Genomic DNA, 24,312 nt, shown 5'->3' on the forward strand with positions numbered 1-24,312 from the left:
TAGGGAGCTCGCTAGCTAGCACAAGAGGCTGAAGCAAAACTAGCTCCCAGGTGCTTGCTAGCGAGCTTCCTAGCTAGATACCTGCTAGGGAGCTATCTAAATAGCACAAGGGGCTAAAACAAAACTAGCAGGGTTTTTACTTGCTAGCTAGCGAGCTCCCTATCTAGTTACCTGCTAGGGAGCTCGCTAGCTAGCACAAGAGGCTAAAGCAAAACTAGCTCCCAGGTGCTAGCTAGCGAGCTTCCTAGCTAAATACCTGCTTGGGAGCTAGCTAAATAGCACAAGGGGTTAAAGCAAAACTGTGGCAGGGTTTTTACTTGCTAGCTAGTGTTAGAAAACGATCCTTAAGTTTTTCGCGTGTTCGTCCTATCGTTCCGGGTAATGAGAATGCTGATTTCTGAATACAGACTGGAGATCGGTGAACAGGTCCTTCGAATGATTTATTTTCCAGAAATTTCTGGACACAGACAAGTTACAGACAAAACGCTGCAGTTCCCCTTGCCAGTGTGTTGATCCCTCCCAATTGCAGTCGTCTTATACTAGCGGTCCCCCCAAAACCCCTCCCCTCTCCCCTTTCTCATTTCTCACCAGTGCTGCCCTTAAGTCCCAACCCTACCCCCTTTCCAAGATAGACAGTACTCAATACACATTGACAGATGGCCGATTGATGTGGAAATATAGTAGGTCTCAGACAAACTGCAACCTTTGCAGCAAATAAAACTTTACAAAGGAATCCTTTTTAACACATTTTCTCCCCCAAAACAGATGGCTAATTACGTGGGAAAAAGATTGAAGAATCTTCAAACGTTCCGTCACATTATTACACTCATCAAGCTTTGCTGAGGAAATTAAAGCAGTTATGACTAAATCTAAACAGTTATAACTAAATCTGGGCAGCAGACTGTCAACATTCCCTCATTCAGACTCAAAAGAGTCCGACACAAGCAGATAAACATTTCAGAGAAAAAGGTATTAGCGGCGTCATGGTCGCAGACGGCTGGCGCAACATTAAGCAAGGGTTGTGTGGAAAGATTGGACATTATCATTATAATAAGAAGCAAAAGCACGCAACAATGAAACATCCCTTTATCGGTGAGAGAAAGTTGTTTAGCAGTTATGTGGCATTAAAGAACAATGTGATTCATTAAATGATTTTTCAGTGGAATAAGCATATGTGTATCACATGTTGATAGTTAAGAGATGTCCCCCTTTCGAAGGAGGTGCCAGGGAGTTTGTGGAGAATCGATACTTTGCTTAATACGATGCGTTGTGGTTATGTTCAAGGTTGTACTGAGGGGCTTCCAGAGATACCAGATTGGCATAAAAATCAATATGAGAAAGAGAGTCGTGATGTAGCAGCAGATGGAGATGCCTTCCCACTTTGAAGCCATCTCGAGATGATGTTCTTTGTTGAATGAAAAAGTGTGTTGTCAGCTTCTTTAGGACCCCAGGATCGACTACCCGAGGTCCTAGGATTGGTCACCGGGGTTATTCTGCCCGTATATGTGACTCAACCTTTATAGAATGATGTCCTCAATAGGGGCAACTGGACACTGGATCAGTAGACGTGGTTTTCCGGTCGGGTCGTCAGGTGGTGGGATCGCTGAGCCTGGGTTTTCCGGTCGTCATCAGGTGGCGGGATCGCTGAGCCTGGGTTTTCCGGCGGGTCGTCAGGTGGTGGGATCGCTGAGCCTGAGGCGGATCTGGCGGGTCGTGTAGACGAGATGTGGAACCACGTGTCCCCTTTTCCGTGCAGGCGAACTGCACAAGATGTCCTCTCCGTCACCTTGTGGGGTCCAGTCCACCTGGGTGCAGACCATTTTCGTTTAATCACTTTTAACCATACATATTCACAATCATTTATTTTTGAAGGAGCATCTGGTTGTTTTCTGTTAGCTGGGAGTTAGTAAATATTAGTTGTTTGAGTTCTGGAGGCTTGGAGCTTGGAGCCGGAAAAGGTCTGTTGGTGTGACATTCAAACAGAGTCCAGCCTTTGGCTGAGTTAAGTGACATTCGCATATTCATTAATGCAACAGGTAGAGCTTGTAGCCAATTTAAATTTGATGAGGCCAATGCTTTAGCCAATTTTCTTTAATATTTCTATTTTTTTATATATATTTCTATTTTTCTTTAATATTTCTATTTTTCTTTAATATTTCTATTTTTCTTTAATATTTCTATTCATTCTCTCAATCTGTCCTTGAGATTGGGGCTAATACACAAACTGGCACCTTTGCAGCAAATAAAACTTTACAAAGGAATCCTTTTTAACACATTTTCTCCCCCAAATCAGATGGCTAATTACGTGGGAAAAGGAAGGAAGAATCTTCAAACGTTCCGTCACATCATTACACTCATCAAGCTTTGCTGAGGAAATTAAAGCAGTTATGACTAAATCTAAACAGTTATAACTAAATCTGGGCATCAGACTGTCAACATTAGCGAGCTCCCTAACTAGTTACCTGCCAGGGAGCTAGCTAAAGTTAAAGCAAAACTGTGACAGTTTTTTTACTTTCCCAGGTGCTATCTAGCTAGCTCCCTAGCAGGTAACTAGCTACGCAGCTCGCTTTCTAGCACCAGCTAGCAGTTAACTAGCTAGGGACTGTTGGATTATTAACATTGTTTTTCTGTTTCAATTTTTATTTTTCAGGTTGTTTTTGATTTTAGTTAGATATGTTACAACTGTTCACCATATGTTAGTTAGTCTGTGGTCTTTGTTCCTCTCCCCTGAGGAAGTGAGGTGTCTGCTTTAATCTAAATAAGGGGTGTCTGAACAACAGGGCCGATCTGCGGGAGTCTCTGGTGCGAGGATGCTACAGAGGTCAATTGTTTATCTAGGAGCCAATTATTTACCCCACATCTGTTGAGGACTAAAAGAACTCAATGGGAGATGGCCTGATTGTATTTCGCTTTGCTGACAAAAAAGATCAAAGTGTTTGCCCACATCCTGAGCCAGAGATAAGGAGAGGGGGTGTGTAGACTTGTTTTGGCAGGAAATGTCACATGGGGGGCTATGCCTGGAAGGGCAAATGGTACTTCCTTGTTTATGAAGGGGGGTAGGGACATTTTGTGTATATATGCATGCATGAACTTTGAGAAGGACACATTTGTGGGTGAGCTGCTAGGATTGAGCAGCCCCTTCAATTTGTCTTTCAGACTCTGAAATAAAAGCTGGCAAACTTGTTCACAGATTTCAACTTTGAATTTATTTGAACACGCAGAAATCAAGGACTGATTTCCAACAGGACCTAGCTAGCTAGCACAAGGAGCTAAAGCAAAACTGTGGCGGGGTTTTTACTTCTTGGACCTGGATTTGCCACCTCTGTTTTTAGAACTCCTTGAGTGAAAGTCGTGAAATAATGTATTGTGTGTGTGTTTTTTTGTTGTTTTTTTTGTCCTGGCCTCTGTGGGTCTTTGTTGCTTTTGACAATCAAATTGTGATCAAGAAGCATGCAACAGATGATTTTGCGTCATCTGCGGAGTGTTCCAGTGACGATGAAGACCTGGAGGAGTGCGAAACTGGCCATCCAGGTGGGCTAGGTTAGTTTGCATTTGCTTGCTTTCTATGTGCATTCATGCTTCAGCACCAGAATGGATGATGGCAGTCTCAAAGCATCACATCCCCATGGTTAGACAAAGTGTTAGACTTCATTTGAAAACAATTAAACTGGCCATTTGTCTCATTGATAAGAGCAGAATGTCATTACTGTCATGAACTACACTTGCACATGGGGTCATCCATGTGGTCAACATGGTCACATACACACATACAAATTTCGTCTGCTGCTGAGATAAAAAAGAAAAGAAAAAAAAGTGAGTGCATACATCCGAAACAAGTGAAATTTGTATCAAAGTGAACCATTATGAGCCAGAGATGCTGCCATTCATCACTATCCTTCTTTTGAAACAGTACATGTTATTAGTTTGGTTTAACGAATCCCATTATCATTTGTGAGTTGTTTTGTATGTAATCATTTCATATGCACATTTTATTGTCCATATTTACAGTAGATGCTTGCATTTTTGCTTTAGAGAGAGAGAGAGAGAGAGAGAGAGAGAGAGAGAGAGAGAGAGAGAGAGAGAGAGAGAGAGAGAACAGAGAGAACAGATATCATTGAATTTCTGTGTATATTTTTTTCTTTTATGGGTTTTGCTTCCAAGCATACTTGTTATTCTGTCTTTTCTACACCTAAATACAAAAACAATCCATTAAGCACTGGCAGAGATGGCAAATCCAGGTCCAGAAAGTAAAAACCCTGCCACAGTTTGGCTTTAGCCCCTGATGGTAGCTAGAAAGCTCCCTAGCAGGTAAACAAGCACCCGGGGAGCTAGCTAGCTAGCACCTGGGGCTAAAGCCAAACTTAAGCAGGGTTTTTATTTTCTGGACCTGGATTTACCACTTCTGTTAAGCAGTCTTTTTTTCCTTTCATTCTTTTTTTTACAAATAGAGAATATATTTGAAAGAATTTGGGAATTTCCGCATTACTTTTGACAAAATGGAGCCAAAAAAAGTGTTGGCTAAAGGTCAAGGAAGGTCATAATTTTTCTCCCTCTCTCACGTGAGACGATTGAGCTGACAACCAGTTGGCCATTCCCAATTTCTTTTAAAGGCTATGCAGGAGCTCATCATGTAAATTACGTCAAAGATGTGCTGTGTATTCTGAAATTCGTGGGGATTTGTGAAGAAAGACAACGACAGGGCCCCTGTCATCCAACCATGTTTACACAGAAATTCATGCCATCCTAACCCCGACATTATTTTGATGTTGACAGTGGCATGCTCTGTGCATTCAAAATGTACTTTTCTGTTCGTCTTTTCTTTCTTTTCTCACTCAGTATTATGAGCCATTTTGCATTTCCTGAATTTGCTGATGTAGTCTAAACCATCTGTCTGCTTTGCATGGACAGTATTTTACTTTTGTCATGCATTGCATAAAAATCCATTGTTTTCTTTCATATGTTTGATTTTGTAGCATGCAGATGAAAATATTCCTTTCTCCAAGGCAAATTATTATTTTATGAAGATTAGCCTTTAGAGACAAAAGTAAATCCAATTGATGACAATTTCATTTGAGTGATTTTTTTTTTTGGTAAATATAAAATAAAATAAACTTTAAAAAGTGGGACAGTATATTTAAAAAGAATAGTAACAATAACATTTTTGTAATTTATATTTTGATGATTGACACTGGTTTTGAAAACTTTATTTTGCTCAATGAATTTTGTTCATCAATTTGCCTGATTTTGGTTACAATACAGTCCAATTTGCTTTGCAGAAAAATATTTTTGCAGTCACAGCAACATCAAATGCAAACCCTGCATAATCTTGATTTTTTTCCCCTTTTTTGGTTTTCAAGTTGTTGAGTGATACTGTTCTCTGTTATCCATATGTTATGTCCTTAACTGGTCAATTTCACAAGATGGCAATTTAGAATCCTGTATATTGCAAAACAACAGTTAGCATGGAACTCATTTCTGGCATAATACAAAACAAAACAAAAGTACAAAAACACTTTCTGGTCAACATTCTGCCCAGATTTCAAATGCAATCCATATGCAAAAATGTATCAAATGGTTTGCCTATATGAAAGTATAAAACAAACATGAAGCATACTTGCTTGACAAATATTTTGAAAGAAAAGAAAAGAAGACTAAAGTATGAGATGAAATGTAAGGCCAACTAGAGGATAAACAAAGACAATTGAAAACCCATGGTGAGGTGAAAAGTAATAATTAATCGACTGAAGAATTTGGCTGATTGTGTGAAATTAATTGTTGATGAATCGTGGAGACTGCGAGGCTGCAACTACCAGAAGCACTGCTGATTGAGTCTCAACTCGTTTATGTATTTTGCTGATTCATTTGCACCATCGATAATGGGCATTGCTGAAAACAGCTCACAGCTCAAAACATGACTTGAATGAAGTAATACTCAACAAAAATTGTTACAAAAGCAACCACATATACAGGGCTGGACTGGCCATCTGGCATACAGGGTTGATGCCCAGTGGGCTAGTGTCTTTTGGGGCCGATGCAGAGCTATTTAATTATTACTTTTCCTCTATTTTACCCCAAGAGACCGGCCCACAATTGATAGGTAGCGGCCCATTAATCACACAACACTAAAACGAGTGCTCAGATAATGCAACATCAATCCCCGTTCAATGCCATCTAATGGAATTGTTCTCAGTTTCAGTCCTACAGCTTCATGTGCCGTCTGGGTTGAATGCATACAAATGTCAAAGGACACCAAATACATTTCAACGTGTGTATCCATAATGCCATGTGTGTAAGCAGATTTGTTTACAACTCTTAACGGGTTACAAATTTGTATTGATGACTCATTTGTTTAAAAACATATCAATGAAAGGCTTCACAAGTAATTAATCAGTTATATACACATTATACAAGGTTCTAAATCAGACATTTGAGTTTGCTGTCCTAAGGCGTTTAAAAAAAAAGTATTGTTCTACTCAAGTAATCCAGGGGTCCGTTTCACAAAGAAGGTTCAACAAACTCTGAGACTAACCCTGAACTTACAAACCTGGAGTTAAGCGCGTGCACCACCACTCTAAAAAGACCGCATCAATGGAGCCCAGATTCAACAAGTTACCATGGCAACTCTCTAACTGGAAATTTTTGTCAGGTTCAGTGAACCTAGAACATTTAATAAACAACAGACAACGAAGGAAGACAAAAGACTTGGTTTATTTTTGCTCATGAGGAGAACAGACAGAGATGTGCACAGTTACAATTTCCTACCGCTCTGAGCACATTCTGTCGAGCCCTCTCTTTTTATTTTTTTTAAGGGCATTCTCTAGTTACGCACCCGTTGCTGCCCTAAAGGGTTTGGGGAAGCAGCAGCAACATCTATCTTGTGATAAGGTCACAGTTCCTGTTTTGCAACTGCAGCTCTGCTCTCGTCACAGACGACCCCAACCCATATGGTTCAAACATAGATCACACTGCTGAATAAATGCTTTGCAATACTATAAGAGTAAATATAGGATAACTTATGTACATTTATTCTAACACTTAATGCGATCATATGGCAAATGTGAACATATTTTTATGAAAAAGTGCAACACCGCAGCAGCTGCAAAAACAAGGGAGGCGACGTGGTGGAACGTTGTTGCTCGGGTCAATGCGTAAATTTAAATGTAGCCCTTTGCAATCACAATAATATTACAGGGGACACCTGCTTGAATGGTAGCGCATTCATTTATTTCATTTAGCTTTTCTTTTTTCTTTTTTTATAACAGACGGCAGAACTATGTTACGCCAAAACTCGCCAGCTGACTTAATGAACGAGGAAATCAAATGTTGTGTGTGTCTGAAAGGAAGCATAGACAGAGAGAAACTCAAGGTTCACTGTGATAAACATGATACCGACCAGGTTAGGTTCATAGAGTCTGTTACTATGGTAACTGATCAAGAGCTTAAGTTACCTCTTTTTATGAAACAGGCGAGAGTTACCCCTCTTTCTCTGGTTTGAGTTACCCCGCTTCCTGAAATGGAAAACTCAGAGTTTCCCGTTGTCAGGTTCAGTCAATTTAAAACATTTAATAAACAATAAACAAGGAAGAAAGACAAGAGACTTATATTATTTTTACTCGCGAGGAGAACGGACAGAGATGTGCTTAGTTACAGTCTCCTGCCTGCTCTGAGGCACACTCTCCCGAGCACTCTCTTTTTATTTTATTACAGGGCGTTCCAACAAAATGTTTCAGTCCTTATTTTGTGATAAGGGCACAGTTCCTGTTCTGCAGCTGCAAGAGCACGAGTCATGCTTTGCAATACTTTAAGAGTAAATATGGGATAACTTATGTACATTTATTCTAACACTGGCATTTCAGGGTTTTCACTAAACCTGCTTTGTGAAACGGACCCCATTTGTCAACCGCCACCTGCACGCTGCTCCAGATCTTACATGACGTATTAGGCCCTCAGTAGATCCACGTAGCCTGGAGAGCCGAAATAAGAACTGCTCTTCAATCAAATTTAATTGTTCAAGTTCAGGGTTGAGTAGAAATCTCAAGTGGGAATTGTTTTTAAACATGCATATTGTGTTGTATGGATATGCACTTGAAGCTTGTCATTTGACATTTACCGTACATGACATAATGTAATGTGCAGTGGAAATGGTCAACACACCCCTTTTCGCAATGTTTTAATTATATAAAAAACTTACCCTCCATGGATCAATTTAATTATTGTGGAAAGGATCTCATGTCATACTTGAACAATTCTTTTGGAAAAACAAACTCAAAGTAGTTGTAGTGAGCCCAACCTTGAACTTTGTTCCATATCATTTATTGCTGGATTTAATCTTTTGAGTAGGCGTCTGTCTTGAAGACATAATTATAATGACTGGTCATTTGTTGCCCACTGGTCTTCATGAAAGTGCTCCAAATTTGTCAGTTATGGGGGGGATGAATTTTAAACTCAATATTAAAATGTATTGGCAGTTCCCTTCCCTTCCCTTTAGTCAGACTCTTACACTCTATTGCCAAGTTTTCTTCACATTGACGATGGCCTGTACTTTGGACCAACAAGTTCTTTCTTTACAATAATATTATATATATATATATATATATATATATATAGTATATGCCCCCACAAGTCTAAATACAGCATTCTGATGAATACTGCAATTGTGGAATATGAGTTAAGCAGCAACAACCATCAATTGTTATCCATCTGAGGGGCGGCCATTTTGCCATTTGCTGTTGACGGAAAATGTTGCAGTCACAGTGATCTTGAGAAAACAGGTGATCCTCGATAAGGTCGATACCTCAGCCAAGAGCGACTGTGATGCCATTTTCAGTCGACAGCAAGTGGCAAAATGGCCGCCCTCTGAGATGGATAAAAGTAAGTGGCTTTTGCTGCTTAATTCAAATTAAACAAACGCAATATCTGTCAGAATATCTTGTTAAGACTAGTCAAGGTGCATACAACAAATTATTGTAAGGACCATTTTTGGGTTGACTTCTTCAAATGACTGTTTCAATGTGCACACATGCACGCCAGTTCAGGCTTCATTTGCGTTTCCTTTGGTTTACATGATATTTGACAAAACGAACTGCACTACTAAGGCAAAAAATAACATGAGTTTATTTTAATCCCAGCAAACGTGTGCATGTCTACATCAACACTTTTCACACTCAATAGATTGTGCTCTATTGTTAGTTTGCTTTCACTGAACCAAAAAGTACCAAAAAGCCAGTGAAAATGTATTAAATTAAGTCCCCTGTTGTATGACAATAATTTCAGTTAAATGTTTTTCATATTAAGTTTTGAAATCCAGCCAATTTCATTTAAAAGGGGTGTATCACATTTCCATATCCATTGTACGTTTAATGTTTGTATTTTTTCCCCCTGTTTCCCCACAGCTCTTAGTTGAAGTTGACCTGTATCCCAATCATACTACAGTCAGTAAAGCATTATTGTAAAAATTCTCACCAAAGTGTGAACAGTTAGACTTTTGCTGACACCACACATATTTTCACATTGTCATTTAATATCACTGTCTGTTATCTTTTGAAAAACATGTTTGACTTTCATAGTATGGCATTGGGATACAGAGTCTGTCACTTATTTTGGTCCGTCTTACCCCAGTTTTCAATGTTGTTTTCTTTTCTACTTTCCCTAAATGCAACTTACTTTAAGCATGCATCAACATCCTGCAGTACAACTAAAACAAAAACAAAAAGACAATATTAACTCATTCACTGTACACCCAGACTGCACGGCGGGTTCATGTTTAAAGATGAACATTACAGATATATTTGTCATGCGGAAACACATGAGAGAGGAGCCCGCCCGTTTCCCGAGTCGAGTCCCTCTCTCAACAGTGTCTGTTTTCGATTTTGTGTGCATCTGGTTGTAGTGTGTGCAAAATTTCAAATGACTTTGTTCATTCATCTAAACATTTTTCATTTGATACTTTTAACAGGTCTTCTTTGTTTGTTTGTTTTAAATACAATTTTATTTCTTATGGTTTTAACTGTTTATTGTTCTTTTTCTTAATTGGATTCTGATTAAACCGCATTGGGAAGCTTTTTTGTTTGTTTGTTTTGCATATAATTTCACCATTTTGGATTTGGAACTGCTTCTACTACTAACTAGCTTGTGTGTTTTTCCCATCCTATTATTGCTTTCCTTGCAAAAAAAAAAAAAGCAACAAAAAAAAACAACCTCAATTAGGTTATGCCCAACCCTAAATAATTAGTAGATGGGGCCGTTCCAGATCCTACTTCCATTATCCTCGATTTTTCAATATTTGAAAACATACACAGTAAATTTTGTAGAGTACATTTTACTCTAAAAATAGTCTATTTGGTCCCACTCCAAACAGAGTAAAATTTACACTTCGAAGAGAGTAAAATATTCAGAGTAAATTTTACTCAAAGTATTTTTACTGTGTACGAGAGAATTGGCCATGACAAAAAAAATGTAACGTTTTTTTTCCCACTCAGAAATTTTTATTAAATTTTAGAAGGAAATTTTGTGAGCACATTTTATTAGTTAATTTTAAAAAATACGAAAAATAAACAAGGGTTGAGGATTGAACTGATGACCTACTGTTTGCCAAAAGGAGGCCAAAAACATTCTCTCGTACACAAAATGCTTTGAGTAAAATTCATTCTGAATATTTTACTCTCTTCCAAGTGTAAATTTTACTCTGTTTAGAGTGGGACCAAATAGACTTTTTTTTTTTGAGTAAAATGTACTCTACAAAATTTACTGTGTACCTTAAGAAAACCAATGACTATTGAGTAATACTTTGCTTGTAAGAGAAAAAGAATTGCATGGCTAAAAAGTTGCAGTTTAGGGTTTGTCAGACCTGTCAGTGTTAGAGTTCTTCTGTTCTTTTATGTAGATGGGCATGTATATGCTCATTGTTTGTATATCCCCATCCCTTCCTTACAGCCAAAAGCTCTATTGCCGCCCGACCGCCTCGTTCTGCCTTTACATGGACATGGCAACTGACTTACACTGTCACCCTCATCAGCCTCATTTCCTATGTAATATGTTCATAGGTCCCAACCCTTCTTCACCTGCTCCCTTCTTGGTAGAGTTAAGTCAAATATCAAGTGATATTCATTCATTCTATTCTATAAAACGAAAAGAGAATTTACCAGTATCAATTTCTCTCTAACATGAATAGATTTTAGTTACTATTGAAGTCTATTGCACTGGGAAAAATGTAGATAAACATTTTTGTAAAAACAAAGGAGAACAAAGGAAATTATTTACACAGAGTGATTAGATATTTAAAGGGAAAAAAACAAAATGATGGTGTTTATTTTTATGTTTTGTGGTGTGGATGTGTGTGTTGTTGACTCCCTGTACTGTCATGTTTAATACGTATAGAACACACTCTCCAATGGAAAATAATACAGTATTTTTAATGGTACAAAGTTGATATCCATTATTACTATAATACACTTCTCTTTTGTAAATTATTTTCTTCCTGCCAAATCCATGCGGGCAATATGTTGATGTAAGTGGACAAATTGCATCTGTTTTATCCTCTTTGATTGTCTTTCAGTGATGCAGTTTGTAACCTTGCCAACATTCATCTCAAGTTGCTTACAGTAGTAATTAATAATAATATTAATCATTTATTTATTTAAATAATATATATTAGGGGTGTCAAAATTAGTGTGTTAATTTTGACCAAACTATTTTTTTTAATGTGTGATTACTGACTGCCCCTTACTTGTAAAGCCTATACTGGGTGAATTCCAGTCGCAACGCAGCAGACACGTCTTACAAATGCAATTCTGCCATCTAGTGGCAGAAAAATACCACACTCTTTTTTTTTTTTTTACAGTACAGTACACTTTCTTAATTTTAACTCTATTTTATGAATTATTATGAAAATACTGTATCAATGACTAAAACATGCAGCAATATTTCTATTAGCTTAATTTTTTTCCACTTTTATGTTAACAAACGTATGAAAACTTTTAGGGTCATGTGAATAATATGATTAAAAATGTAATCGTCTGACACCCCTAATATATATATATATATATACACACACACACACACATATATATATATATATATGAATGCACTTGAAAAGTTCATAAACTGCATCACAGACCAATACATGATTATGTGTCAGAATGATTTTTTATGAATGTTTTATTATTTAAATTATAATAAAGTGTCATTTATTTCTCTTACAGACTTGTGTGCTTGTGAATGTTGATGTTTGGTGTGATCGTCAAATTTGCAACATGCCTTTAAATATTGAGTATGCGCAGCAGTGAATACTTTTAATGTCAATGGCAGTTTGAATGTTCACTCCATCCAAACTCTGCTTCAGAAAACATGCACATTTGTATTTTCAGCTTCACAACAAATGGCATTGTTTGTTTTTATTTAAGTTCAGAGTAGGTCTGGGACGATAGCGCTATTACGATATATCATATCACATTTTCTCATGGTAAAATATCTATAGACCAGCATCAGATATTGATATTGTGGCGGTCCGGTGCCCATATGCGCGCAGTAATGACAAGTTTAACTGAACAAACCGAACACAACTGAGAGGCTCCTGCAGAACGTAATTGTGAGCTGATGATTTGAAACACCTGGCTTGGAGGCAGGAGACACCGAAAACATGCAGGACTGTGGATTTCTAGGACCGAACTTGCCTATACCTGGTCTAGAAGGATCTGCTGTGCTTGTCTCTACTTCATTAGTACAGGCAAGCATGCATAATATAATCAACACAATGGTGATGAGCTCATCCTTGACATTAATAACCCAATTTAATTTTGAAATAATGATACCTTATGATTGTTTTGTTTTAAATAAAAATTTAATGACCCTTTTAATGGACATGTAGCATTTCTTCCAGATGAAACAAAAAAAAAAAGTATGAATTATGTTGATTTCAATGAAAATTGTCTAGGCAGTGCCATATTCTTTTTATAAACATGTTGTACATTGATATTGATCTTTAAGCTCAGAGAAACATGAGGTGGGACTTTTCATTTCTTGGTTTCTTAATATACATTTTCTAATCATTTTATTTTTAAGCATTAAATGTAAGATATAACCTTTAGTAAAGATACAAAAAAAAGATTAATTTCCATTTCCAAAGAGACCTGTACAATTAACGTTTATGCTGCGTTTTTACTCTATATATGTATATGTATATAATGTTTTGTATGTATAATTAGGAAGAAGACAGCTTCTATTTGCTTTTTGGTCCCTACTAACAGTATTGTGAAGTACAGGGATGGTTTGTACTGAGTATCAGTATCGGGCCAATACCCTGCCTTATTTCAAGCTATCTGTATTCTTGACGGCGCCTTTTTGTTCAGGAACTAGAAATTAGAAGAACAGAAAATTGCCATTCGTTTCCTGCAATTTCAATGAATATGCTTGGGATGCATGGATCTTTCTTGAAAATTAGCTAGGATTGTTTTTTGTTTATTTTTTTAAATGTATCAAAAGTACTAGTGATATTGGCGCTTGATATCGGTATTGGTGATTACTCAAGGGTTGAGTACTTGTACTGGTATCTGTCTAAAAACAGTAGTATCAAATATCCAGAGTGAAAGGTTTTCTTCTAACATTACGGTTATCGCACAATAATAATAATAATAATAATAATAATAATAATGCATCAGATTTGTATAGCGCTTTTTTGGATACAAAAGATGCTTTACAAAGGATACATTATTCACAAACTCACACTTTCACACTCTGGTGGCGGTAAACTACGTACATAGCCACAGCTGCCCTGGGGCAGACTGGTGGTCTATGCAAAATCTTGTGATTGTGCATCGGCAATTACTGTGCAATTTCACACCTATTCCAGAAATTCCCCAATCGTCAGATGCTTTCCAGTCAACCAGAGCCAAGCCATTAAACAACAGCACAGAGCTGTGCTGTTGTTTACATTGCTTGAGAAATGTTACTTTATTAATCAATTTAAATGGCTAGATTATTTTAGCGGAAGTCATGTCCAATGTAATATAATGCATCTTTATGCTAAATTCTTGATCTAAAAGATCTTATTTAAAATGTACTTCCGACTATGGCATAGGGCTGGGCAATATAAACGTTATATTCAATATAAGGTATGAATGTTGCCGAAGGTAGAGAGATTTTGACCCTACCGTCTTACCGCGGTAGCACATGTTGTTATCCAAAACAAATGTATTCTTTCATTGTTTTTTCAATCAATTTAGCTTATATAAATGATTACGTAAACCAGTAAGCAAATTATTTATTTATAAATATAAAATAAAATAAACACTTAATTCTATACCGTGATATATCACGTTACCGTGAAGGGATGCAGTTCATAGCGTGATATGAATTTTGGGCCATATCGCCCAGCCCTACTATGGCATTATGTCATTTGAAAGAATTTAGTAGGAAATCTGCTGAAATACACTTCTCTGATTTGGACTTAAGCGTATCATTCAAAAGGTGAGCATTCAGATGAGTTTGTCTGCCATTGACATGGTATCAACAATTTTCTTTGTTACAGAGCTGTACTTGTGACAGAACAACTATCACATTTGATGATAACAAACAACAGCTCCGGGAAACTGAAGTTGCTATTTGAGTTTTATTCCTTTCGCATTCACTGTGAATTTGCAATTTATTTATTTATTTGTGTATTTATTTATTTATTTATTTATTTATTTATTTATTTATCTATTTATTTATTTTAAACGCTATCACACTATCAGCTCTGTATCACTGAAATACTTGAGCAATCACGAAGAGGTTTAAGAGATTTGGATAGCCATTGATTGGTCAATTTGCTATCAGAGGAAGCAACAGTCTGTCAAGTATAATTTGAACATTTCCTTTCTGATGAAGTCAAGGAAGAGTAATTGGGACATGTTGGACAGATGTTTGTATAGCATATTATTTATATCAGTTGACTGGTGTGGCTCGTCCTGACACACCTCTTAAGCCTTTTGCGATTTCAAATTGTATGTGGTATGCGCTTTAAAAATGTGTGGCTTGATTTTATTTTCATTTGGCAGTCTTTGTATGTATACTCAACAAAAATATAAACGCAACACTTTTGTTTTTGCTCTCATTTTTTATGAGATGAACTCAAAGATCTAAAACTTCTTCCACATACACAATATCACCATTTCTCTCAAATGTTGTTCACAAACCAGTCTAAATTTGTGATAGTGAGCACTTCTCCTTTGCCGAGATAATGCATCCCATTTCACAAGTGTGCAATATCACGATGCTGATTAGACACCATGATTAGTGCACAGGTGTGACTTAGACTGCCCACAATAAAAGGCTACTCTGAAAGGTGCAATTTTGTTTTATTTGAGGGAGTGTCTGGGGACTAAGAAAACCAGTCAGTAACAGTCAGTTTTCTGCACTTATCATGGTGTCTAATCAGCAGCTTGTTATATGGCGTACCTGTAAGGTGGGATGGATTATCTTGGCAAAAGAGAAGCGCTCACTATCACAGACTTAGACTGGTTTGTGAACAATATTTGAGAGACATAGTGAAATTGTTCGACGGTGTATTAGGGCAAATTTACCACTTTATGAAGTCACAAATTAGCAAGAAAAAACTCGTAAATTTGAGACTTGTGTAATAATGTGGCAAATTGCAAGTTTATAAAGTGGCAAATTTGCGACTATAAAGTGGTAGATTTGTGAGAGAAAAAACAAAGACACTTATGAGAATACTTTTTGGTCGGGTTTTCAAATAAAATATATTAATTGCTTTTGCAGAGATTAACCATATGATATTAAGCATTCGTTCTTTGACGCGTTGGGTACGGCTAGCGACAAGGAAGCTTTGCGAACTTAAATACTTGATCCCTGAGGATCAAGTATTTAAGTTAATTTGTTAAAATGTGTATTTACTTGTACATTTATGTTTCCAAAATTATTATTTACACATTCATACATTTTGGTATTTTTTTGTAAAAGTAACTAAGATGATGTGTCTAATCTGCTGCTCTCAGTCATTCACTTGCATTTACCTAAAGTATGCTAGTTTTTGATTGGTTAGTGTTAGTCAGCTGATAGAGGATCAGGAAGTGTTGTTGCTCTAGCTGCCTTGTTTGACGAGTAAAGTTTAAATTAACAATGAATCTGTCTCCATCCTGCTTTTTCATTTTATAAACAGTGTCCCATTAACCACCAATGAATCCTCACATTAGACTATAGCTACGCAACGTATATTTCTCGTAATTTCTGAGTTTTTTTCTCGCAAATCTGTCACTTTATAAAGTCGTAAATTTGCCACTTTATAAAGTGGCAAATTTGCAAGTTTTTTTTCTCGGAATATTGCCCCCACCCTCTAAAAATATATGTGTATACATGACCCCAATACGCCGTCATGATATTGTGTATGTGGAAGAAGTTTTAGACCTTCAGTTCAACTTGTAAAAAAAAAATGGGAGCAAAAACAAAAGTGTTGCGTTGATATTATTGTTGAGTATTTTGTTTTACAGGGTGGTAATAATGATTGGTTCCAATGAAAATAGCGCTGCCTAATGTCCTGTATGTCTGTGTCCAAACCCAGGAGCCGAGTTAGTCACCCAAGTACTTGAGGATCCGATAGTACACCCCTTTGTCGATCCTCATGCACCCTCCATTCTCACTTCCCTCAACCCACCACCCACTCCTCTCCATTACCGAGACCACCAAAGAGTCCCTGTCCAAGGCCACTGAGGCGGGGGCACCGTGCTTGTTGGACCGAGGCAGCGATGATTGTGATGATGATGGCTTGGCAATATCGGGGTATGGCTCAGGGGAAGAGTTCAGCCCTCTACCGCTGATGAAGATTTTTTTTACACGACCTTCTCCTTTGTCCACGTCGGGCTACACGGTGGCTACAAAGCTCACTCGCCCAGGACTGTTAGACATAACAAAGCTTCAGTCTCCAGACGCAGTAGGACTATCACTCCCGCCATACCGCAAACCGCCAGAGCCGCACCACCGCCACCTCTGCCTTTACCGCCACCCTTCACAATGCACCCGCCAAACATGCGACTGGCAAAGCCGATAATTAAACCTCTGCCAGACCTAGAGTTGCTTCCATTGCCCACGTCCTATGAGGTAGACGGCACCCAGCCGAGGGGCCCATGATTAACCTCCCGCGTGTTCCGTAATATACCCACAGCACTTCCCACAGAACCAGGCGTCAGGCCGGGGCCTTCGGAAGTAGTCCGGGAATCAAGCAGCACCACCGGGATGGTCATCGGAATAGTGGCGGCCGCCGCCCTGTGCATCCTCATCCTACTTTATGCCATGTATAAGTACAGGAACAGGGATGAAGGCTCATACCAGGTGGATGAGAGCAGGAACTATATCACCAACTCAGCACAGAGCAACGGTACCGTCATCAAGGACAAACAGCAGAGCTCCAAAGGCAGCAATAAAAAGCAGAAAAACAAGGATAAGGAGTATTACGTGTGACTGAGAGGCACCGGGAAAGACGACACATAATCTGACTTTTCTTGTGAGAAGAAATGACAAATGATGGTATTCAATGGAACTTGAATGATCCTTTACTGTGCTGAGTAGCTGAACTGATGACATGTACTATAATATAAAGCACACTTACTTCTGTAAGCATACAGAGGAGGCTTAATAGCAACTTTAGAGACCTTACTATTCTATCTGGTCAGAGACATTATCAGTATAGAAATATTTCCCAGCTACATCATTCTCCTAAGTGACTTTTAGAGCAATGTGATCTGTGACATTAAGACAAAAACAAAAAATGTTATTTTGTATGTTACAAAAAGGCTCATAGGCTTGACCATTATCAGCATGTAAGCAACTTGTAGTGCTTAACAAGAAGGGGTCAAAGCGTACGGTCGTTGTTCAAGTTCAAGCAACAAAAAAAGGACTCTTGTTGTATCAGAATATGACAAATTTGTATGGTTTCTAAATAATAATAGTGTGGTGTCTTATTTATTTTTGCTTTGAGCAAAAGAAAAATGGAGGTGAAAACAGCTATTTCTGTGTACAAAATGAAATCAAGTGAGCAAATGGACAGCACTCGGTAAATCTGTTCTCGTTGAAATCGTATTTAGTACAATTATTCTGATTGTCTGACACACTTTGTTGAAAGTGGTGCGGGTTCTCTTGGAAAAAAGCAAATGATTGTAAAATGCATGTCATTCAAACCTGCAGTATAACAGTAAAGTCTGCAGTCTTCAACTTGGACAACTAAATTAGACAGAACTAAACCCCTCCACTTTTGAACACCCCAAAATATTACCTATGGAAAAAAATTGCTCTTAAAGAAGTCTGCTATTCCTGCACAGCAAGTGGTGTTTTGATCTTTTTGCAAAACTGTATGTTAGTTTATTGCCTATTGTTCTCTTTTTCTATGGAGGTGTGAGGAGAAACACAAATGCAGTACTAAAACATTGTTAACACGTGTATACAGAAATAAATTCAATGGTCAAAGTGTGAATTCTAATCTATTGTCACAGTCAACTGTGTCAAAAAACAACAACAACAACAACAACAAAAAATGTGTTTACATATTTTACTACATGCTAGCTGTTGTACTTTGTAGGTAGTAAATTGTACATATACCATATGACAGTGGTCATTTTTAGTACCTCTATTGTACAGACTGAACACAATTATCAGTATATTTCATTACAAAGTCCATAAACTGTTACTTTACACTGAGAAAACAAATGTGGAGAATAATATTGATATTTCGTAAGAAATAAAAATTGTATTGTTAGCCTAGAGATCTAACCACAGATGTTTCTAAAGTTGCATGAATATTTATCTACTTGCAGTGTTTCAACAAAATAAGGTGCCCTTCTGTATCGCAGTTATACTGTTTTGGGTTCCAATAGTCTCATTCATTTTCAAAGAAAATAAAGTCAGGAATATGACAAATCAAGATTTTAATGAATGGCCTTCAATGTTTTGTTCAGTGTGGGCAACTGAACACTTTGATTTGTGTCTTATGGTCTTATGTTCAGTACTCATTTTAAACCCTTAAGAGTGAATTCCAGTTATACTCTGACATCATCACACCTTGAGAAACTCGCTCAAGAAGACCACACACATGCAAGCATGAAGGGGTGGCAAACTTTGATTGTAATCCTCAGATCAGATGTTAAGAGCTCTGTCTCTCTCTCTCTCTCTCTCTCTCTCTCTCTCTCTCTCTCTCTCTCTCTCTCTCTCTCTCTCTCTCTCTCTCTCTCTCTCTCTCTCTCTCTCTCTCTCTCTCTCTCTCTCTCTCTCTCTCTCTCTCTCTCTCTCTCTCTCTCTCTCTTGCTCTCTCCCTCTCCCTCTCTCCCTCCCTCCACCAACAAGTTGCAGTTTCTTCCTTGCAGCAGCGGGGGACATCAACCCTCCAGTTCCAGAGTCCTTACAGATGAACTACTGCCACCCTAATTCATTACCTCATTTTAATTGATTAAAAAATATATTTGATTTTGTAGTCACATAATTTCATCATTGTATAGCCTATATAGTTTTAAGTGTATAAGCATTATTTAAAATAATAATAAATTGCTAACAAACGATAGTGGGGTTTCCATCCCCCAATTTCTATTCAAATTTTCTAGAAATGCGAAAATAAAACTGAATGGAAAGGAAGGAAATTCGAAAAAGGGCCCAAAATAAAAAAATAAAAAACAGTTTTACGCTTAGAGGGGGTGCATTTTGAAGCGTATCGGAAAAAAGAAATGCAAATTTTGGCTATGGACAGGTTTTGCGAATAAACGCTGACAAGACCAGATACACATTGCACGTGTTGTCCTGATATTACATCACATGTTTAGTCACAATGGCGGACAATAAAGTAAGTTATGTTTGGGGGATGATGAAACTATTAATTAAAGAAGCGAATATTAATGCAATTTTAAATGGAAAACAGCAAAGAAACACTATCAAGAATTACAAAAGCAAACCCATACGACGTCATCGCACAGTCGCTTCCTGTTCTTCTTCTTTTAAGTTACTGGTGGATAACATCTCTATGGTGTATACCGCCACCTACAGTGGTGGAGTCCCCTCTCAATATTTGCAAAAGAAGAACAGATGGAAACAGGCATAAGTCACATTCGCTTTGCGCATTTTTAGTAAAATCGCTTAAAAAATTTTGAAACAATTGGATGGAAACCTGACTAGTGTCAAGAGATTTTCTGAGTTACCGGGTTAATACATCACTGATGACAAGATTTGGTCTTTCATTTTCACATAATCAGTCAACGTAATGCTACAGTATATTTCTGGAAGGTTTTTCATTTCAATAGCAATTTTTATTTTGGACATACCATTTTGACGGTTTATGAATGTGGACACAATTTAAACATGTACGGTTGCTCAAGTCCGTCTGCAACAGCCGCTGCAAACAATTTTGGTGATTTGCTTGATTTCGTCATAGAAATGCTCTCTTTGGCCATAATTACAAAGCAATTGCAATTGCCTTCATTTCAATGTGTTGTTAATAAAAGAAGCAAGAGCCTGTTTTCAAGTCATCCAAAACATTGTATCGTTCCAAACAGCTGTAAAAGAAAGTTAACAAATGTTAAAGAAGACACAGTATCGACACTATTTTTAAATAATTTTTCAGGCAACACAAAAAATGTAACCAATTGCATCATGAGCAGATGATTGGGGAAAAAAAAATTGCAATACTTTTAGACAATTATTTTAAGGAGATGGGTGATGATATGCATTAATGCATTTACAACAGCTCCCTGGTATTTAATCTTTCCCCAAAATATCTCAAGGATCAATTAGCTGCTTTACACCACTTGTTTTTTGTCTTTGCGAAATTAGCCTGTTTGAGAGCGCCTGTCCTGAAAATGAGCAACTCTTAATCCCATCGTCCTATTTGCTGCTAGGCAATGTCTTGCTTCTGTTACCATGACAATAAAGGCTGGACTTTGCCACTTGAGCAGCTAGAGTGTGGAAAAATAGTGAGTCCCGTAAAGATCATGAAAATACATTCACTCTAGTTAGCAACATTTACACTTAAGTGAATGTACACATCACCAAATGCAAATAACCTTCCACTGCCACTGGCCCACTGCGTCCACAACTTTACTGAGCATGCAAATGTGGGCAACTTATTATCTTACGCATCATTGCAACTAGTGTTGTTCCGATACCGTTTTTTGGCCCTCGATACAGATTCAGATAACCAGCTTTGCAGTATCGGCCGATGCCGATAGCATACCGATACCTAAATAGTTTTTTTTCTCAACATGAAAAAGCTGTCCTGCCATTGGTTCAGAGCATTCAAGGGCTAAAAGGATATCTTAGCTCGGCATGCAGTGAACGTGTCACACATCAGTTAATGTCGTGCAAGAGCAAGACACAAGATGCTGCATCCAAAATCCAATTTTAGCATCAGAATTAATGGTATCGGCATGTTACTTGTTAGTACTCACCGATACAGATACCACTGTTTTAATGCAGTATCGGGGCCTCTGCCGATACCAGTATTGGCATCGGAGCAACACTAATTGCAACTCTGCTTACCTTTTGGTTTTGTCATGATAGTGTGCCTGCCTGAGCAAAAAAGAAGAAATTTACCAAATTGTGACTTATGAGTCACAATTTGGTAAATTGTAAATTGTACATTGTACATTCACGCCTAATTGTACACCAGTGTGAGTGGCACTGGAGGCAAGGTGTGTGACGTGTCTTACCCAGAGGCTCTTACTAATGTGTTCTGGGTAATAAGTCCTCATGAGTCAAAAAAAAAAGAAGAAAACTATGATATTTACATATTCTAATTCCCTTAATTAATTCCCTTTAAAATGATAATACACACCTCAAAAATTGACAGTTACAATTTTAATGTTGCCAGGTTGAAATCCCTAGTTTTGAGAAAAACAGCTTTTAAGTTTTGGTCCTTGCATCTTTCAAATGTCTATAGCAACCAATAACTTAGGAAAAAGATATTGACACCAATTTTTCAGGAACTCTTAAAAGATCACTGGAAAGTTAATTCCAATACAGTCATCATCTGAGATTTTAAACCTTTAAAAATTTGGAAAGTTTGATGAAATCAGCCACAGTTTTGAAGATCCCATTAAGTTCATATTTTGTTTTAGGTCAAATTACCACAATGGGAAATTAGATTTAAGAATTTTGTGCCAATTACAAGATTATTTACCATTTGTTGTGGCCTGTGACAAGAAAGTTGATAATTTATCATGGATGTTATGTCTACATAAAGAAAATGAAAGCATTTTGATAGTTCAAACACAAGATTATCTCTATGTTTAAGTCACAATTCTTTTTTTTTTCAATTCATACATTCATTTATTTATTATTTTTTAAAAAAGAAAGAAAAGGGGACAGAAAGAAGTAAAGACGACATTCACTAAGAGTTAACCTTCTGTCATTGTTAGACAACACCAGCCGTACGTCCTGATAAATTTTGGGTCAGGGGTCACATTATGGTATATTTTCATCTTTTATTGGTTGCTATGCGCATTTTATAAATCTTTTGTGAAATGACGTTAATGGCAAGGAAATCTGAGTTTATTTTAAGGCAGGTTTCCCAAGACGCGCTAGCTTCAAGTCGGCTACAGTTTTTCTCAATTGCCAAAACAAATTTCTTGAAACCTGCACCCACTTTGTTAAAACCTTAAACACAAATCCAAAAATTCTAACAATTTTCACAAAACCACTGACTTTTACACTTCAAAACCTATTATCTGGTGTTGAAATCCAAACAATGCGCTCAGATCATACACACAGCAAGTACCAGTAAAATATATTCAGGTGGCAAATCCAGGTCCAGAAAGTAAAAACCCTACCACAGTTTGGCTTTAGCATGCATTTAGCAGATCATAGTCAAAATGATATGGTTATCAGCACGTCCATAACAAAAAACTACAGTACATAAATTAAAGGCACATTACAGTTTGCCGTTGTTTAAAATTTTGCAACACACGTTGTGTTTTTAGTGTGTTTAGGAAAAGTGTGAAATGTGTTTAAGATTTATTAAAAAAGAGTGGATGAGTTTTGAAAATTGGGTCTAAGCCTGAACAGTGTGTAAGGTTTGGCCAAAAAAGTGTTTGATTTGAGAATTAGTCTCTTAAACTGAGAATTTGGTTCAGATAATGGGGTTTAGTGTTTTAGCAACTGAGAAAAACTGTCAAATCACATTGACTAATGATGCACACTATCTACTACATGTTAACAAATTGGAGTACTGTAGTAGTACCTCTGGGGTATTTGAGATTTTAAAATATATTTTAAAAGTAAGTAATTGGCTGGCAACCAGTTCAGGGTGTACCCCGCCTACTGCCCGACGCCAGCTGGGATAGGCTCCACGACCCTTGTGAGGACAAGCAGTTAAGAAAATGATTGGATGGATTTAAAAAGTAGCATCAATGAGCTTGAACACAAACATCGGCTCCCTGCCACCAAGAATGACAAATATCCTCAGTGAAGCACAAGCCAAGTTTTTCACTAAATGCAAAAAGACTCAGCTCAGTGCACCAATGTCCAGCGTTGACATTTGGTAATGTTGTCAGTGTTCTTTTTAATTATTAAATAGATTTTTAAGACAGTATTTATTTATTTATTTAACAGTTCTGTTTTTGTTTAAAATTAAGTTAATGGTTACTTTTTGAGAACAGATCTCTGCAATGATCCCAAAAGAGGACTCTTTATCTTGATAATTATTTTTATGTGCATAAATATGGATGTTAATTGTTTTTTTCTTACTTTTATTTATATATTTTCTTTCCCAAATAATTTTATAGGTATGATTATAAATGAAAATCATACACTGATGGTTCACCGTTCTGTTTCATTTATTTACATCCAAAAATGCTTTGCACTGGTTAGGGGGTACTTTGGTTGGAAAAAAAACTATTTCATAGGGGGTAGATTAATGAAAAAGGTTGACAATCACAGATTTATAGCATCTTATCATAATGGCGGTGAAAGAATGAAGCGCCAACATCATGTCTCATGAAGGCGACCAGATTCACACCATTCTCATCATTCCCCCCAAGCACCAACAAGGTAAGTCTGGATAAACTTCAAAATTTTTCAAATAGTTTCAATAATTTCTTTGGATTTATTTATAATAATATTGTACTGAACTGAGCATTTTTAGGCTACTACAAAGGTACAAAATAGTTATTTTTTACTGTATTGGGTGGTTTTAAGCCATAGAAAAAGTACTTCGATTTAATGGACGATCCGTTACGGATTGGCAGTTTTGAGGACCCAATTGCAGGGAAGCACAGAGAAAAAGCACGGTACCCAAAAACAAGTCATTTTCAAAAGAACAAAAAGGCAAACAAACAAAGTACTTGGATTCAT

At 37.3% G+C, this 24,312-nt stretch overlaps 1 protein-coding gene across 1 annotated transcript in view; it reads left to right on the forward strand.

Moving 5' to 3' along the window:
• The window catches only part of LOC147163258 (neurexin-3a-like), a 101,513-nt gene extending 82,596 nt beyond the window's left edge, over positions 1-18,917 (forward strand). The window contains exons 21-22 of the mRNA XM_086095197.1: positions 3,447-3,540; positions 17,153-18,917. Of these exons, the coding sequence (XP_085951323.1) occupies positions 3,447-3,540; positions 17,153-17,448 (390 nt within the window). The 3' untranslated portion in view covers positions 17,449-18,917. The remainder of the gene's footprint in view (positions 1-3,446; positions 3,541-17,152) is intronic.
• Positions 18,918-24,312: the final 5,395 nt, after the last annotated feature.

This window comes from Leptonotus elevatus, chromosome 14 (genome assembly GCF_054856555.1).
Source record: "Leptonotus elevatus isolate MCC_2025b chromosome 14, RoL_Lele_1.0, whole genome shotgun sequence".
Taxonomy (NCBI): Eukaryota; Metazoa; Chordata; class Actinopteri; order Syngnathiformes; family Syngnathidae; genus Leptonotus; species Leptonotus elevatus.